General features: G+C 41.7%; 1 protein-coding gene across 1 annotated transcript in view; it reads right to left on the reverse strand.

The window, feature by feature from the left end:
• Nucleotides 1–1,959: 1,959 nt before the first annotated feature.
• Nucleotides 1,960–18,724, reverse strand: part of SYNJ2 (synaptojanin 2) — a 64,504-nt gene continuing 47,739 nt past the window's right edge. Inside the window, exons 16-27 of the mRNA XM_036379690.1 lie at nucleotides 18,510–18,668; nucleotides 18,140–18,296; nucleotides 16,262–16,379; nucleotides 14,217–14,435; nucleotides 12,913–12,991; nucleotides 11,571–11,739; nucleotides 11,023–11,157; nucleotides 8,300–8,434; nucleotides 7,165–7,277; nucleotides 6,344–6,452; nucleotides 4,880–5,064; nucleotides 1,960–3,119 (exon numbers count right to left, since the gene is read on the reverse strand). Of these exons, the coding sequence (XP_036235583.1) occupies nucleotides 2,337–3,119; nucleotides 4,880–5,064; nucleotides 6,344–6,452; nucleotides 7,165–7,277; nucleotides 8,300–8,434; nucleotides 11,023–11,157; nucleotides 11,571–11,739; nucleotides 12,913–12,991; nucleotides 14,217–14,435; nucleotides 16,262–16,379; nucleotides 18,140–18,296; nucleotides 18,510–18,668 (2,361 nt within the window). The 3' untranslated portion in view covers nucleotides 1,960–2,336. The remainder of the gene's footprint in view (nucleotides 3,120–4,879; nucleotides 5,065–6,343; nucleotides 6,453–7,164; nucleotides 7,278–8,299; nucleotides 8,435–11,022; nucleotides 11,158–11,570; nucleotides 11,740–12,912; nucleotides 12,992–14,216; nucleotides 14,436–16,261; nucleotides 16,380–18,139; nucleotides 18,297–18,509; nucleotides 18,669–18,724) is intronic.

The following is an 18,724-nucleotide window of genomic DNA, read 5'->3' on the forward strand; positions in this document are numbered from 1 at the left end:
CAGCATGCCTACTGCAACTTGAAGCTGCAGGACTGCAGCCATGGGCAAGCTCACGTGTGGTGTCTTGCCAAAGCCTCACATACTAAAGGCAGACACTTGTAGACTTGTGTCTGGTAAATCATACCTGGCTTCACAGCTGCCATCAGCAATTTTTGCCAAGTGCTGGCTTCATGACTGAAAGAATGTCACAGGATAACCACTCCCTACAACCCATTATATGCCCCTGAAGAGTGACAGCTGTCCCTGAGGACACTGATTTCCATTGATTATGTCCCAATGAGGATGGGCAGCAGAGCTGTGCTGTGGGTTCCCTGGTTGTGGACATCAGGTACTAAGGGGCATGGTGGGGCCTGGCTTAATCCCAAATGAGAAGGAAAGAGTCACTGCCTCCTGCAGTCTGAGTTTTCCATATTGATTTCCCAAACATGGAGCAAGTCTGGCTTTGCTTTGCTTCCTCTGACCATTGAAACTAGAACCAGATCACAAGCAGGTCACAAGCTCCTGCCTCTGAGAAAACACTTGGCTGCGACTTTGGGCACCAGTGTGGAAGGTAATTTATTGAGACAGGAGATTCCTCATTCTGTGCTGTAACCTTTTCAGCTGGACTGTCTGTCCCCTTGCCTTGATTTGCTGCGACTGAGCAATATCTCCTGTCACTGATAGCATAAACCAGCGAGCTGCCGGGATTCATCCTTCAGTGGGCAGCTTGCCACAGACACAGACATAAGATAGAATGCTAAAGGCCACATCCATCTCTTATTCAAGGAGAGTAATAAAGCAGATTTTATTTGACTTGTATAAATCCAGTTTAATTGGCTTTCCTGCTAACACTTTCATTAACATGTAAATTAGCTGTCCTAGAGCTGTTAATTATCTTTGCAGAAAATGTTGGATGTGATCATATACCGTACTCTTTCTTTTTTATTGCTAATGTTTTATACTGAGATGTGCCCATAAATATTCACTGTATTTTTTAAGAGGAGGACCAAGAGGCAAAGGCTTTGTGTCATCTTGTAGGGAAATGAGTATCTTATATTATTCACCAGCCTGCAACCACGTTAGGCTGACACTCACAGGAGAAGCTTAGCACTGGGCTTTATGGGCTTGGCCTTTGAAGGTTCAGGGGATTTTTTTTTAAGTGTTTGGCAAATGAGAGAGCAGAGGAGGATGACAGGTGCTCAAAGGCAGCATCCTCTCTTACAGGATCTCTTGTGTTCAAAATCTGGCAGTGGCAGAGAAACAGGTAGGCATTGTGAGGAAGAAAATGGCTGCATTCCCAGTGTTTGGGAAGCTCAGAACAAGCTAATTAATTTTCCTGTAGAAAAAGGAAAAAAACCTTAACTTTTTAAATACATCTTAAAATTTTTTTTGAAAATTAGTTGTTTTTTCAGCTTCGCCACCTGCTTAAAAATGTTCTCTTTCCTTTATTAATGAAAGATCTTGATGCTTCTCTTAACAAGTTACCATGACAAGTTGCAATCTGGTTATTAGCTGTCTGCTTTGCACAAATGGCATCCATCCTGCACAGTTCTACCCCACAGGCAAGGCAGAAGGAACCAGCTCGCTCCTCATCTGCGCTGTGGACACAGAAGACCGACATGGCATTTGCTTGTGAATAGAGTGGGAACAGGGACACAACTCCTGAATTGCTGAACTGCCTTTAGCATAAGACATGCCCATGCCAATACCTGTGGCATCAGCTGGTCTCAACCATTCCCATATTTCCTTGGGATCTGCACAGAAAATGCACAAGCAGCCTATAGCATCTCTTTGCAGTGAAACAGCATTGGAAAACTACAGTCCCTTTTCAAAGTGTGCTGTTGGTCATGGGCTTGGGAACAAAAACCAGGGTGAGGTTTGGAAACTTGCAGCAGAGCAATACCAGTGTTACTGCTGTTGTTATACTGGTGTACGTTCCTCCTTGGGATGTTTGTTCCAGAATAACTGGCAGACGAACTCTTCGAAGTAAGGATGCTTTATTTCAAACAGCAGAAATTGATTAAAATATATATTCCAAAGGAAAATGTTGGGGTTTTTTTAATGTCTTTTTTCCATACATCATTACATGTTCTTACATATAATTTGTACCTGAAATGAAATAAAACATCTTAAGATGGATTAATAAAAAGAAATAACTTAGAATAAGGAAGTTTTCAAATGAGCCGTAGGTAATGTTAGGTTGTATGTACTTTATATACTTCCCTCCAGGGGCTGTATCTTTAAATGTGAAAATGAAATGTAGCATGGACAGATGATCATTAAATATAAAAAAGATTTTTTCTTAAAATTTTGCATCATAATTATGATTTCTTTTGGAACACTAAGGGAGTAAAATTTTACAACTCTAAATCAGTATTTGTTTTCATTAAGGTATTTTTGTTTTGTTCTAAGACGAGCAGTTTGTTGAACCCGTCTGCTACTGCACTGCTGTCTTCATCATCACTAAATGTCACCCAGTGACTGAAATCTTTCACATTGGGGTGATTTAAATTTTCTGAAGTGTGTGCTGGAGAAGTAGCTGACGGTGCCTGTGTGGAAAGAGGGAAGGAAGAATGAATGTCCAGGTCCAGAAGATTAGTGTTCTCTGGAAAGGAGCTGGTATCCAGTCGTTGTGGATGCTGGCCTGCTGCTGCAGAAGGGCCCTGGAGCTTCCCCATCAGTTCTGCAGCACTGGGTGCCAAGGGCTGAGTTGTGCTGTTTGCGGGGCCAGCAGAGGCTGTGGGAGCTGAGCGAGCAGGGCCATGAGTCTGGAGGCAGGAGCCAGGGTTGTTGTTGTTGTTGGAGTTGAACAGTGACCCACTAAAAAGGGAGCTGTCACTGCTCTGGAGAACTTGGAGATGAAAAGCTGCAGGAGCCGACTTCTTCCTTCGTGGTGGCACCTTTGGGGCAAAGGGAGCGTTCTGGGGAGGCAGTACAATGGCCTCAGCTGTGCTTGCTGACAGGGGCTGCCTTTCACTGCTCCCCCTGCTCTCTTGAGGCTTCCCAGCTTGTGTTCTGGGTTTAGGGACTGGAGTGATCTTGGTTGGTCTAAGAATAGCTCCAGCTTCTAGATGGGGCTCTAGCAAGCCAAAAGGAGACTGTGCTGTCTGTTGGTCGAATTGGTCTTCTGGAGACATGGCCTGAGGAGGAAATGGAAGAAGAAATGTGAGAACAAAAGGGGACCTTAAACTCTGAGTCACTACTGGTGCAAGTCTAATTGACAGCATTACTAAGAAAAGCCGACAGTCCTGGAAGAAAAAGAAAGCACTACAAAGAGGAGGCTTGACAGCACAGTGCTCCACTGTACCTGCTGGGCTCTGGGCTCATGCATTGCACCTTGCACTCACCTTCAGAGAGCTAGTGAAGGACCAGGACCCTACAGCCTGTTTAGTCACAGCTCTTTCTGACCATGTCCCTTTTCAGGTTAGAATTTTTGCTCTGGGCCAAATTAACACAGTTTTGAGGAGTTATTTATTTGTTCCATCTCTCTGCTGACTAATATTACTTAAGCAAGATTGCATAGGGAGGCCTATGCCTTTAAGTGTAGCCTATTTGGATAGATAAGGTTTGAAGGAGAATTAGCTTAAGCTAACCCAATAAATGCATTAAGGGCTGTGTCGTGTCTTACTGATGCTGGCAACTGAAGATAAAAATAAGGTCTCAAAGTCCAGTCTACCATACATCCACCATTTAAAAGTATATAAATAACAAGACCAGCTCAGCCTGGGAAGGCAAGGACTGCTTCAGATTTCTCACACTCTGTGTGACTGAATGAAAGCATTTAAATTCTTTATTACTCTTGCATAGTATTAAAAGATAATGTACAGGCTTTTTAATGCAGGCAAAATATTTAGTCAATATCACATGCTGGACATATCCCTTGCCACTTCTTCCTATGTGCTGTTAAGTTGCCTGCATTTGACTGGTAGAGGGGGATTGGGTAGAGGTTTTCAAGTACACAACTCCCATCTGACCTCCCTCAGATGGAGGAAGGAGTGGAATTCCAGGGCAGTCAACCTGAAATAGATCTATTCCTGCAGAAGCTCCCACATAACTAACACCAAAATAGCAATCCCTCTCAGCACCTTTCAAGAGTGACTTGGGAATGGTGACAACCTAAACAAAACAAACTGACCATCCTCGGCATAGACTGTGCTGTCTGCGTTGGGTTTTTTGGTGAATCTGCTAAGTAAAGAGAGCACAAAGTCCATTATAGAGAAGGGGTGAATGCCTTTACCAAAGGAAGGTAAGGCAGGAGCCCTAACAATTTAGAAGAGAGCTTCTTTAGCAGCAATTCTGTCAAAGGAAGAATATAAAATGCTATATTTGTCTTTCCTCTTGTGCTCAAACTGCTTTACAAATTAGATAATCATTTTAGCAACTCTAGAGGTGAACTATTGTCTCCATTGTAGAGACCTGACATACATTAAAACCTGAACACCTACAGCTTTGTATTTTTGAGAACATGAACTCTTGAGTAGACTCCAGAATTCAAACTGAAAGGCTGAATCCCATTACAAGGTGTGTAAGAAAAGCAAGAAAGGACACAGGACACAGAACTGATGAAGAAGCTGCCTCAAATCCTTACAGAGCAGACCACTCATGGTCAAAATTAGAGACTGTGATAAAGAACAAATGAGTCTTAAATCCTGACAAGGTTTAGACAAACCAGAAGAACAACAAGAGAATGGACTGACAAATAGAAAAGCTGCACATGGCTCTCTTTCCAATCTTTCTTGCATTTTTATGCCTTTGTGACTGTAATACACAAAATTATTCCAGCACCTGCTGACTTGACAGGACTTCCTGCAAAAAACAACCAGCCATTCACACTGGTTCCAACCTTAATCATTCACACTGTGTAATGGAGGCTGGGTGCATTTTGCTGCAACTCTCTTACATTTTCCCCCTTGGCTCCTGTCCTTTGCAGGGGCACTGGCTTCTTTGGAGTTGGAACTTTGGGTGGTGGACGATGAGGCACAGGCACTGCTCCTGAAGTTGACTTTGTGATGCTGGGAAGAACCTCAGGTTTGCAGGAAGTTTGGTTTCTGGCTGGAACAGGCTTTACTGCATCTTCCTGTACTCCTGAAATGCAAAAGCAAATATGGCATCTTGGCCTGATCAGAACATAGATTCAAGATAATTTCTTTCAACAACCACGTCTCCCAAAATGTTCATGCCTATAGGGCCAACTCAGGCCAAGAAGGTAGGTTTTGGAACTAAGCACAGACCTTTGCAATCCTGTAACATCTGTAAGAGGCTGTTAGAGAAAAACTTCCCTGTCTGAAATAATTTCTTGCCAAACCAGCAGTGCTGTGCCACCATTTGGCCAGGTGGACAAAACACTGGCTGGGGGTTCAGGAGTACTGGGCTCAAGCTCTGAGTGTCCTTTTGCCATTATCTGGAAAACCAAGTTAATGATACCAAGTGCATTAGAGTGTTTTAGAAAGAACTGTAAATGCCAACTGGTGGTACTGTACAAGGGACTGGAAGTGATGCTGACCAGACTAGTTTTCTTACCCACACCAAGTGAATCTGAATTTCAAAATAAATGGAGAATAAATCTGATTTCAAAATGAAATGAACAGCACTGAGGAACAAGCATCAAGATGCCTTTTTGATATTTCTGAATAAATGGGATTATTGCAGATTGTATTCATTCTAGGTATAAATGAAGAGGGGTGGTTTTCTCCTAAACTGAGAGCCTTGCAAACTCAGGTAGCCATTTTCATTCATACAGCATCAGCAGAAAGACTGCATGCAACCCTGGGGGGTACATTCACAGTACCTAAGGTAGTTTTGTGCCCTAACTTGCCCTTGCAAGAAGCTCTCATCTCCAGGGACTACACAGAGATCCTAAACACAGAGTAGCCTTTTAGCTTAGCTATTCAAGCTGAAGTAGTGCAAGCTTTTATCTAGGTTACAGCTGTACTTGCTGTCCAAATGTGAACAGAATCCAGGTTATTCCTCCTAGAGCTGCATTTGCTCTGTAGTTCTGCTTGGAATAGTGAGCATTCAGTAAATAGAGCAGCAAATACCCTTTATGCAACTCTGAGCTAAAACAGGCACCATCAGTTTAGTAAAACTCCATCTTTATATTTTAATTCTTCTGACTAAATCTGGGCATAAATAACCCAAGGTTTTACTAGTAGCAGTTTCTACAACAAAATATAAAATTTTAATAAGTTTGAAAAAAGGTTAATATTATCAGAACTGACAGAGAATACCACATACAATTTTGCAAGAATGTATTCAGGTGAAATTCCAAATAGGAATATGTGCATCTGGGCCATGGTGAGATGAATACACCTATATTTTTCTTTATTTAAAGATTTTTAGAAGTCAGATAGAAAGCTGTGCTTACCTCCTTTGGCCTCCATAAGACATCTAATAGCTTCTTCTGCTTCCTCAGCTGTGGTGGTTTTGATCTGCTTGACGTTGTAAGGTTTGCTTATTCCAGTCCGGACTTTGGGCTTTAAAAAAAAAAAGGAGAAAATCATCTTGAGAAAACTGATTTTTCTTGTACACCTCTAATTTTACAGCTAAGCTCATACACCTGTGAAATTCTGTTCTTGCAAATGGCTATTCAGTGATCTATAAATACTAAAGAAGTGGGAATCTTTTAGCAAAGGGTACATCTTTGCTGGCAGCTGACAGAAGGCCAGTGCCTTGAGTGCCACTGCTGGTCCCTCAGCCATCCCTTGTTCAATGCATTAGGCTCCTCATCCAGCGAGACAGGAGTGAGAAGGCATTTCCACATTCTGGTTTTGGTCTCCTCAGGAGACTAACAGCCTTGCTGGCAGTGGTCAAGACTTTCCCTGCATTCTGGGCACTAGCATGGCTCACCAAAACAGAGGTGAGAAAAGAATTAAACCATATGATGATAGTGTTAAAAATTCAAGTTAGCATCTGTCAGAAAGCAGCAACAACGCCCTTGTCTTACACCACTCATTCTCTCTCTCCCTCTTTGGCCTTCCTAACTCCTGTTCATTTAGTAATGTTTTTGTGCTGCCTAACAAGCCTACAGTTTAGTATTACAGTACAAGAAGTTCTCTTGGCATTTTCAGCTCAGACATGTGATGGACTTCCTTCCTGGTATGACAGGTGCATCCTGTACATGATTCTCAGTGTGGATGGGAGGGAACAGGCCAGTGCCAAGGGGCCAGGCTGGGCAGGAGGACTCACTGGCTGCTGAGGGGCTCCGGGAAGCAGCTTTGCTGTTGCCAGGATGGAGCAGGTGGGATGGCTTCCTGGAGAGAGGGAACCATCTGAGGGGGACTTTTTGCCTGATGTTCCAGCTGGAAGAGGAATAAAAAATGGCTTTTTACATTCAAGAGCCCGTACAAAATTTTATCTGCAATGGAGCAAAACCAATGTGCATTCCATCACCCTCTCAAAATCTTGAACTGTTTCAGGAAGCAGTTTTGTAGTTAGTCTTTCATTTATTTAATTAATTAGATAACCTCAGCTGAGCATTAACATTGCATTCTAGGCACAGAAATACACATAGCAATGTTGGCATTTCTATGCAACAGACTCAAAAATGAATGGGAATAATCCTAAAAAAACTCATCTTCTATCAGGCGAGCATCACAGAACTTCTAATTTGAGTCTGGAAAATGTACACAAAAGAGAGACTTTTGGGCTGCAAGAAAAACATGATGTATAGCTTGTCTAATACAGGAGGCAAAGATGATTATGCTCGTCTAGCAATCAGCTTTCATCCAGAAATAGCCATAAAAACAGGAGCAGCACAGCTCTGGATGGCATCTCAGGAGGGCAGAGCTTAGGTAAAAAGCATCACTTCCCCTTGTGCCTCAGTGAAAATCATAATCCACTTTGCATTTCTTTCATAAACACAAGAATTGCTTGGGAAGAATAAAAGGACAAAAACTATCCAGAATAAGTATTTTGTCAAAGGTTTTTAAAATTCTGATTACAATTAATTCAGAATCCAAAAAACTGCAAGAAAACACTCAGTGACTGCAGAAGTCAGCAGGCATAAATACCAATTATCTTTATTGCCACAAAGTGGCTTCTCAACTTGCTAACCTGAGTGGTGAGCTAGTATGAAACATATTGGCTATTCTATCCTTACTAACTAAAGACATTTCTTTTGTGGAGTGTCTGTCTCCTGAAGACAAACTTCTCCCATTACTAATGGCAGTAATACTCAGGCTGAAACAGGCTGGGAAGCAAGTCCAAGTCCCTCGACAACCTGACATTTCAGAACAAGGTATGACCTTCTTTGTCACCCAGACACGGCAGGCTTAAGCTGTTCAGCTGGGGCCAGCACCACATTAAAGAGAGTTCAACTCACCGGGAGGGGGAGGCCTCTGTGGTGGCTGGAGTGGCCGAGGCCGGGTAGGAATGGACAGAGACCTGCTGGGAATGCGGCGGCTGCGTTCCCCGCTTGCCTCCAGCTCCCGCTTCAAATCAGCAAGGTCTGCATCATCTAGGGACATTTAGGAAGTGTCTGTGTTAGGTACACACTGGGTGAGGCACACCAGATCTGAGAGATCAGGAGAGAGGTGACCATGAGTGGCAAGCCTCAGCCAGGTCTCTCAGCAACACGACAGCTCCATTCACATTTTTTGCTCTCCCCCAGTGTCTGCCTGCTCCCACTGCAGGAAACATCTACCCTTTTGTCAAATGCGTCTTTCTCTCTCTCTCTCCCTCCTTTTCCACCATTTATTAGCTGTTTGCACCAACACAAAGAATGCCTGCACGTCATTCCAGGGTTATTGGGCACCTTGTTAGATTCTGAGATTTTCACAGCCAGAATTAGTGGCAACCTGCACCCATTCAAACTGTCATGGCTAGTCATGGTGAATTCTTTGCTTTCCATCCCAAACACAGGAATTCCATTTGAGGATCAGGCACCTCTTCTTGCACAGGAGGACTGTTTTTATACCAGAGAAAAATCTGTCTGAACAGTTCAATCATGACATCTCTGCTTTCCAGCAACATCTCCTAAAAGGTACAGCTGCCTCAATCTGATGGCTCTTGGCTGCACCTTACATCACTAACTAATTACTCAGTCTTTCATCCCACCTAAGCCTTTCTGACAGCTGGAGAGGGGTGAAGTATGGATTGCTTTATTCTTCCCCATCTGCTATGGTGTAGACTTTCATTTCAGCCCTCTCACCCTGCCATGGCTGCCCAGCTATGCAGCTCTTGTTCTTTAGAGCTCCAAGATCCACTGGGTTTAGTTTTCCCCTGTGTTTTGGAGAGATGGGGAAGGAATTATGCAGCAGCAGTCTCTTACACTTCAGGCATTTGTAAACAAATTCTTGTTTTTCGGAAAGCTGTGCTCTGCAGGGGATCACGAGCTGCCTTACAGCTTCCTGCTCCCACTCAGCAGCAGATGGCAGCCACAGAGACAGAGCCTGTGGTCTGCCCAGCCCGCCCTCCCGTGCTCTCTGCATTTTCAGTACTTGTAAGCTGCAGATATGGGCTCATCAGTAGGATCCGAGGAGTCATGCAGGCACCTGGAGGCACGGTTTGAAGTTCTGGCAGTAAAACTGAACACAACAAAAGCCAGCCATTACCACTCAATTCCATCCCTGAAAGGCTGCTGGCAGGGACAGCAGTTTCGTGAAGCTGTGCCCTTCCCTGACCTCAGAAACACACACATACTATTGTGCCTGTCACTGTTTTCTATCCGTGCCTACCACCAGCTACACAGTCATCATACCTTCAATTAGAAGGTATTCAGGCAGAATTGGGAGCTTATGGAGGAATCTGAAATTGCAGACACTTTAAGATTAATTGAATATATCATATTTTGAGTTATGTGAGACCCTGACCCCTCCCTGACCTCCTTCAAACTATACTCCATTACCTCTATTTACTTTGTGATATTTTTTGTGGAGAAGAGTTAGTGTGAGTGACAAGATTCACTGCAATTCTCTGTGGCTTAATGAATCATCACACAATAGGCCAGAGGTGATGTGAGGGCAAGGCACCCTATAATACAAAGTGATTGACTTCACAGTATTTAATAATGACTGATTACTCCTTTACTCAGGGATAGGCTTGTGGGTCTGGCCACACTGAACCCAGCCTATGACCCAAGGTGGGCAAGAAAGCCATAAATCACTCTGTTTGGAAAATCTGTCTGTGTAAGTGTATGAATTTCATTTAATCCTTTTGAACTCTACTTCTGACTCAACCTTTGAGGGTATTAAAAGTTTTCACTTTTATGTCAGAAGACAAAGCACTTCTGAGAGAGTGCAGAATGACAGCTACTGAATCACTGCTGTCACAACCAGGTGTTTAATACATATCCCAGCCTGTCTATGCTTGGCCACTCAAGCACTTCCTGATCACATCCCATTGTATGACTGGCTTGGCCAGTTCCTGCCTCAGTTTTTATCAGTTTTCTCTCCACAGCTTTATCTTAGTTTTACCAAGTCACTTCACAATAATGTGCAAACAAGCCAGGTAACTGAGGAAAAAGGTGACACATTCATGAAGTACCTAAAGAATTATTATATGTATATATATTCTATGCACCTTGACTCCTTCAGGAATAAATCAAATGGGAACAAAGGAGAAACTTCAGGCCTCTGAAATAATTTGAACACAGCAACCTCCCAGCTTACAGCTAACTCCTCTGCCACTGCTACTGCTCAAAGGACAGAGTTGAGCCCATCACTGAATCAGCAGGATTCTTCTGGTTTGATTTTGCTTTGGCCCTTACCAATAAGAAAATAGCATGCAATTTTTTTGTTGTATGTTCTGGTGCCAAACAACATCAAATGGACAAAAAGATTTAATTTCCTCTGTCTAGAAAAGCATTTTTCAGCTTTCCTGCCTTGCTCTAGCCTAGAGAGAAGGAGAATCATCATGAATTTCATCATTTGTATTGCTGTTATGCCTGAGGACCTCAACTACAGTCACTAACTCAAGGGGAGTTGAGCATGAATAGGTATGACAGGAGAACCTAGAATGAAAACATAAACAAACAGGGAAATACATATAACAGGAGAACAAATAAGAATCCTTCAGGTCTTACCTTAAGGAAAGTGGATACTTTACCTTTATACAGGCGGGGGGTTTGTCCAGATTTGTTTGAAAGAGCTAAAGATGCACAGTGTGTATCTTCTGCTGTGTCTGCTGCTAGGTGTTGACACAGAGCATCCTCTAAATAATCATCTTCATCCTCTATATCACCTGGATTAAAATATTAGATAACAAAGAATTCATGAGAAAATTCATTCTCTGTCTCTCTACACTGCCAATTAATTAATCTATACTATCAGTTAATTTAATAATTTAATATATAGGTTGGGCAAGATTCTTGCGTAACCACGCCATGTGTTTCATTACAGCGTGTCTCTACAGGCAGCTGTATCATACATTGAATTTGCTAACATATAACACTGAATTGACAGGATGATCTAAGTAACAGTTCTATGCCCAGGCATAGAGTCAGGTCATGGCTTAAATTACAATTGTCTTTTTAAGAAGTGTGGCTTCATTACAAATTAAGGTACCACTGACACCATACTGTCCTGCACTGACTCTGTGCAACTAAAGTCGGCAAAGCAACTTCTCACTACTTAGCTTAGAAGCATGTTGCTTACCTTCTGACTCATAGTCCAAACTTGAGAAGTCAAAATTTTCTTCCAGAAGGTGGGAGTTTGCTGTGGGGGACATGGGGACAACGCTGTCTCGTTTTCGAGCAATTTCCTCCTGAAGGCCCTTTAGCCAGTCCTTAGTCTTGGGCTGGATCTTCACTGTTCTGCCTCTAACCTAAGCACAGAAAGAACTGTTTCCCTTTGCCAAGAACCTTCAAAAAACAAGAATGCTTGAACAGAATAATCAAGTTCTGTCAGCCTGTTCAGAATCTTCTTACCCCCACAACCAAGTTTTCAGACTGTAAAAATATTCTTGAAAGAAAATGAGCTTCACAGCTCAAAAGCACTGCTGCTGCTTTTGGGAAATACCGGAGAAATAGGTGAAACATCAAATATTGCCAAAACGACACTGGAATAGCACTATTGGCATGAGAGGTGCTGGTTTTGAGTCAGCAGCTTTGAAACACACAAGAGTTTTGTATCTACTGCTACCTGTAAGGAGGCTGACCAGAAAATCTCATATGTGATGTACGTGGAAGGTGTATTTTCAAACACATTGGGACTTCAGCTGCTTATGTGTGTTGCTCTATGACATTTAAGGTGAAATGCAGACAAGCCAGCAGCTTTGACAGGAAAATCAGTTTAAAAGTTCCCAACTCAGATTCCCAGCACCTTCACATACTGTGTGCACACAACTGTGTTTCAGTCTGTGCTTTAAATTACATCAATAGCAGGAGTCAAATTAGAAGATAAAACTGCAAATATGAAAAAAGAATGAGAGTTAAAATCCATTACTTCAGTATAAAGTTTACAGGGCAGCCACAAACATTTTTTTCAACAGGGGGTCGATGATTTGTAGAGTATGTGTGTGGGAAGGAAAAGCAGGGGATGTAAAGGTAAACTCCTACTGCTAATGCTGGATTTTCCATGGAAGCCAATGAATCATGTTGTTACAGCTTAGCAGAAGGAGCCTATTTGATACTGAAGAAACAAAAAATCTCCAAACCACAATCATGAGGATGCTTTGGCAACAGTTTGAAGTCACACAGAATGTCAGGAGAACTGCTTCAAGCAGCCAGAACCATGAACAAGTCCCTGTGTTCTGCACAGGTGTCAGAGGCCAGATCCTAAGCACTGCTTGGGATCTATGAAAAGTCACCTCATGCCATCCTGAAACTAAAGTACTGCATTAATAGCCTCAGCAGATGTGAAAGTAAAGGACTTCACGAGCACTAACTCTTGAAATAATGTTACTTGATTTAGCTAGAAACTCAAGTATTTCACTCTAAGCAACTACTTTTGAGGAATTTTTTATGAAATTATTATTATAGGTTTGAGAAAGGCTTACTTTGGCACCATCTATATCCATAACACGAAGAGCTGACTTGCTGTCTGCAAATGTCACCAGCATTTGACCTCCACAGATCCTAGTGAAAAAATGCAGAGGAGAAAAAACATTTTATTTCACCATTGAATAAAATCCTTTGAAAGCTAGCACGATAGAAATCTACCATATAGATCTATATACAGGATATATATGCAATGCTATGCAGTTGGTCTTAGTTGCATTTTCATTCACAATTCTATTTTTTGAGGAGGAATAGGTGGTCTCTGAATCCCAGCTGGGCTCCTTTTCTCTCCAATACTCCCTTGTGTGACCCTAGCACCCTGCCCTTTTCTGGATCACCCCTGGAACAGCAGGACAAACATCTCAGTAGCTGTTGGCAGGATACCCAGTCCAATAGCTACACTCCCTCAGGACTAACTTTCTGTGGTTCTGCATAGCCTACACCTCAGATGACATGTGATGTTTCCAGAGTAGTATTCTACCAAGATCTAAAGCAATTAAAAACAAAATAAACCAAGAACAATCCACCAAAACATGTTCTTTTCTTGTTCCTTTTATTTACAAGCAAGGTGGTGCTGTTTTTCCTGCACAGCTGCTTTTGAACCCTCAGCTTATATCAGTACTTCATAAAACTACACAATAACAGGTCATCAGCTTTCTCCACTAACAAATGAATCAAATAAACATGAACAAGTTTTTGGCAGTGTTTCCCAGAGGTCACTGTTAGGTCTTTTGCCTGTATTTCTCAAAACAGAAGTCTCACAGCTGTGCTGGAGCCCTGTAGAGAATCAATCAGAATGAAATAAAGCTGCTCTGCCAGAAGGTATCACACTCTCCCTCTCAAACCCAGTGGGTGATAGCTCTGTGAGAAGCTGTACTGTTAACAAACAAGTAAAATGACCCCCAACAGGAAGGAGAGCCAGCCAGGAATTCCTGCCAAGTGTGAAAGAGCGGTGGAAGAGAGCAGACCCCCCCAGAGGAGGTGAAGCAGGGCCCAAAGATCCACCAGAAGCAGCAAAGCTTGGAAATGAGGTCTGAATCTAAAGATGATGATTTACATCAAAGTCTCTGCATTGTATGGAATAAAATTCTCTTCCAGTCAGACAAGAGACCTGCTGGATTACTTCTTTAAAAGGTTGTTGAGAGGTGTAAGATATTCAAAACACTTGCATTCAATTTCCAATGAAGAACTGAAAGTGCAGTAAAAGAATTCTCCATACTTAATTTTCCAATAAGAAGTTAACTCTGTCAGGACAGTCTGTGGTTTTTAATAGATGCCATGCCATTTCACATCCCACACTCACCTGACCAGAACAACAGTGCCATAATCCTCAAACATCTGCATAAGCTCTGTACGCAAGTCTTCAGGAAATTCATTTTTCTCTTCAGGTGTTGGTGATAGCAGATTCACCACTACTGTGGCATCCAGTGGTCCCTGGAAAGATGACACTTCTCGGAAAACACTGTCACGGGCAGCTTCATTAACTTCCTGAACTTCCACTTCTACAATAGCTAACACTGGCCTATACAAAACAAAGGGAAAATACTTATTTAAAAATAAGAACTGCATATATAAAATTAAAATCTATATAAAGAAGGAGAACAGGTAAGATTCATTTTTTCTGCAGTGGTCAACATCATGTCTTGAGCATTATTAACTATATTTCCCAGTCCTGCATTAGCTGAATGTAACTGAAGACACACCATAAGTGACACACCATAATTGTATGAAGCACTTATGGCAAACCTACAGACCAAAATTTCAGGATACTTCACCCATTATCAAACAGCTGTGGCCCCAAACATCTAAATATATTACGTTATTATTATATATTATTAACATATATGGAAATATATGATTTTCTGTTAGACAAGGCCACATATCTTACAAAAACTAAGGACAAGGTATTCTAGATGTATAATATTGTCATGTAGCAAATATGTGCCACTTCATTACACTAAAGCAGCCAACACTGCAAACTTGCTTCTTGAGCCATTTCTTACAAATTACTTCTCTGTGTGTTAGATTTGAACAAAATTGAGAGAGCTGGCTGAAAGAGTAGAACTCATCTCATCTCAGTGGGTGAATCCACATTCTCAGATTTTCACCTGCACGTACACACAGATCAGTGGCTGGGATGGCTGCTCTTACAACTGTGTCAAAATTGCTGCCTTCTACTTGCAATAGTCCTGGCTCTTGAATACACATTACCAGAACATATGAAAGCAACAACAACAGGGTTAGAAAGGGATAACAGAGGGAAAAATGTATAGGAAGCATTAACTATTTCCATAAGCATTGTGAATCATAATGCATTTCCATGTGTTACAAAGATACAGCTATGCCCTTTTTCTAGCACAAACCTTGGGAAAGCAAAGCTGCTGACTGTAATTAAAAAGCAGCTTTTGGAGTCAAGTTTGCTGAAATAGAAAACCATGTATACCAGTCATGTTTCACAGATCCCATCCTCAGGGTCCTACATAATGAGAGCAGCAGCTCCGCTGCGCTTTGCAGAACACAGCAATGTCAGAGCCTTGACACAGAGAAATTGATTGCAAGAGGCATGTTCCTTCACTGCTAGAGGAATACAGAACAGTCCTGGCATGCAAGAGCACCACCAGAAGCACACAGACAGCTACTGGGGGGTCACTGAGCATTGCTAGGAGGAGCAATATTGTAGCATTTCCACAAAGCATGCAAGGGGTGAGAGAAATATTCTGAATATAAGGGACCTTTCAAAGTGTATTTATCTCAGAATTTGTTTCTCAGAAGTGGAGAACAATTTTACCAAAGATAGGTCATTCATATCCCTAAAGAGAAGTCAATTATATAGACCAACCAGAAACACTGGCCTTTGATTTTGATTTTTCTACCTTTTCCCATTTCTGTTTTTTAAAGGAGGCACAGAAGCCCCACACGTGAGTACTTGAGTGAAGAGGCCAAACTTGTCCCTGTGTGGCCTGGCTAACACCTCTTCAGGCCACACAGTCCCAACCTCCTCCTCTCCTGCAGCAAGCTGCCTGGAAATCCATCAGAGCAGCTTCCTTAGGTATCAGAGGTTTTCAAACCCAATAACAGAAAGCTCTGTTTTCTATACCTTTTGCTGCAACTTATCCAACCCTTGCTGCAATCACTGTGCAGGAAAAACAAATACATGACTTTAGATACTTGCCACTCTGGTATAAAACTCACCATAAGAGGAAAAGACCCATCAAGCAGATACTGAACATAGAATAAAGGTGTAATTCCTGTTTTAATCAGACTTAGTCCCTTGCTCTGAAGGTGTAATTCAGCATGACACATTTTAACCTGGCACATTTTAAACTCTCTCTCTGATTATTTAGTTACCTGTGGTCGGATGCTTGCAGCTCTGCTCTCCCATAGTACATCAAGGCTCCAGGGGTCCAGGTATGCCTGACTTTAGTATCAGCACTCAGATCACTGTCCAGAAGATTGATCTCTCCAGCTATGCAGCACAAAACATAATTTAAAACTCACTCAAATCTAGTTTTAGTAGCAGTTAAACACTACTTTATTAGGAAGCTCTCCACAGACCCTACTAGTGGGCGGTGGGGGTTCTTTAATTCTTGTATATATATATAGATATATGTATCATTCAAAGAAAAGCTTGTATCCTACAAGATTTACAAATTAGGGACTAGAAAGAAAAAAAAGAGAAAGGACTGGGAGTGAAACTGACACAGCTGATCAGTAGAGTAAGACACCTGCAAAATTGTTGACCAGAATGTCACCCAATTAATTATCTATACAACAAGGGTTGATAGAGTCATATTAGTATTTTACCTCCTACCTCAACACTGAGCATAAAACCAGACATTGCACTTGGAAATTATTTTGTAAATCTGAGTATTAGACAGGGATTGGAGAAATAATACACAAGAGATATGAGAAACCAAACCCACGAAAATCCAACCTCCAAATAATTCCATTGCAACCCTTAAGGTGACAGAAAGTGCTCCAGACATGACACTAGAGTGAGGTATTCTATTGTTATTAGTAACAAGGAAGTTTTTGGGGTCACTGTTTGAATGAATGGATAACTCTGTCCCTCTTTCCTGTGAAGCTGAAAATGAGTTAATATGGAATATGGCATTTCGTCCTAGTCACTCACACTGGGGCTACACTTTCTTCTCATAAAGCAAGCAGTCATTTTGCCTATAACAACAACAAGATGCAACACAGTAAGAGCTGAGAGGCAGAAGAGCCTTGCCACCAGCAGTAAAGGAGAGGAACTCTGGCAGCAAACTAAGAAAGCTTTCCAGGGCTGGGAATGTACCAGTCAGTTATGGACCCACGTGAGCCAGCTGGGGGAGACCTACACAAGAGGGCTGTTTTAACTTCCTTATTATATCTCATACAGCTTTTCTTCCCTGGATTGCATCTCTGTCAATGGTTTAGGCTCCTCATTTTAATTTGTTTTTAATTCCTTAGATAAGAGGGAATAACTGTATCATGATGACATGCACTCTCTCATTGTCCTAGTTTTGCTTTGTAGTTTTTACACTTAACATAGGCATGGTATGACTTAGATGCCAAGCAGAAATTTCCAGGCATGTGAAAAACCACATCTGCAGGCACAGACCAAATTAATTGTCCAGCAATTACACTTCTAATATGAATTTATTCAAACTTTAGAAACACTGGGGGATAGATATTCCTGCAGACTAAGAGAATGATTATGAGAATTATCTCTTGATATGCAAAGAAATACTTATATTTCTTAACTGCAAGTGTTGAATAACAAGTGAAAATCGCCTTTCTGTTGTGTTGGACAGTCATGAATTCAAAGTACTTTATAAGGACTAATGAATGAAACCTCTCCAATTCTATAAACTAGCAGAAATACTCCTAAGAATTACCAGTACAGAAGAAATTACAGATAACTGTTTCTACATCTACTGAGAAGTGCAGTTTTAACTATCTAGCCATTATAACACAGAAACTTTATGTGGACTAATGATTCTGTTGAAAAACAACAGAATTATTTCTGTACTACTACAGCTGGGCTGTTTTCAGTTCCTTAGTGAGCTCCCAGCACCTGCAGCATAAAGCCTTTGTTCACACACCCACAAGAAAAAGGGCCTTCTCTATCTCTGACACTTAATCCAGTGAAGCTGAAAGAACATCTGCTCGAGTAAAGCACCATTCAGTAGGGTTCTAGGTGAATTCTAACACAGCTTTCAGATATAGAAGGATTCTACGCACCTGTTTTTTCAAAGGGCAGTTTCTTCCTCCACCAAAGCACTCTGTCAGTCCATGCTGGGGTTCTGCACTTATCACTTGTATCATAAGCCTCTGAGCCAACGTCATATTTATATGTTGGTCCAAAATTAATAGTCCCTTCATGGAAGTCTTTAAAAATCTAATTAAATAAAGAACATCTCTCTTTAAGTTACAGATGAGGAAGGTGTCGCTGTGATGTATCAACTTCCTCACAATGCTCTGATTTTTAAACCAATTGCTGCATTCAAGTGCTACAAACAAGGGTCTGAAATGCAACCTCTTTACTCTCTCAAGTAAGAGAAAGACCCAGCCAACATGCAGTTATTCAAGAAAATGAGACACACTGCCTTACTTTTCCACTGGATTTTTGCTGCTGTAGTTGATCAAATTCCAAAAGTGTCTTCCAGTCTTGACGTTTGAGAAAATAAAAGACTTCTTCATACGTTAGATCAATGCGATAGTTAAAATCACCACACCAGAAGACATAGTCATGGGAGAACATGTTCTGCCCCTAGTTTTGAGGTACAGAATACTGTTAAATCACATTCATGAAAACAGCTTTAAAAT

This window comes from Molothrus ater, chromosome 3 (assembly GCF_012460135.2).
Source record: "Molothrus ater isolate BHLD 08-10-18 breed brown headed cowbird chromosome 3, BPBGC_Mater_1.1, whole genome shotgun sequence".
NCBI classification, from domain to species: Eukaryota; Metazoa; Chordata; class Aves; order Passeriformes; family Icteridae; genus Molothrus; species Molothrus ater.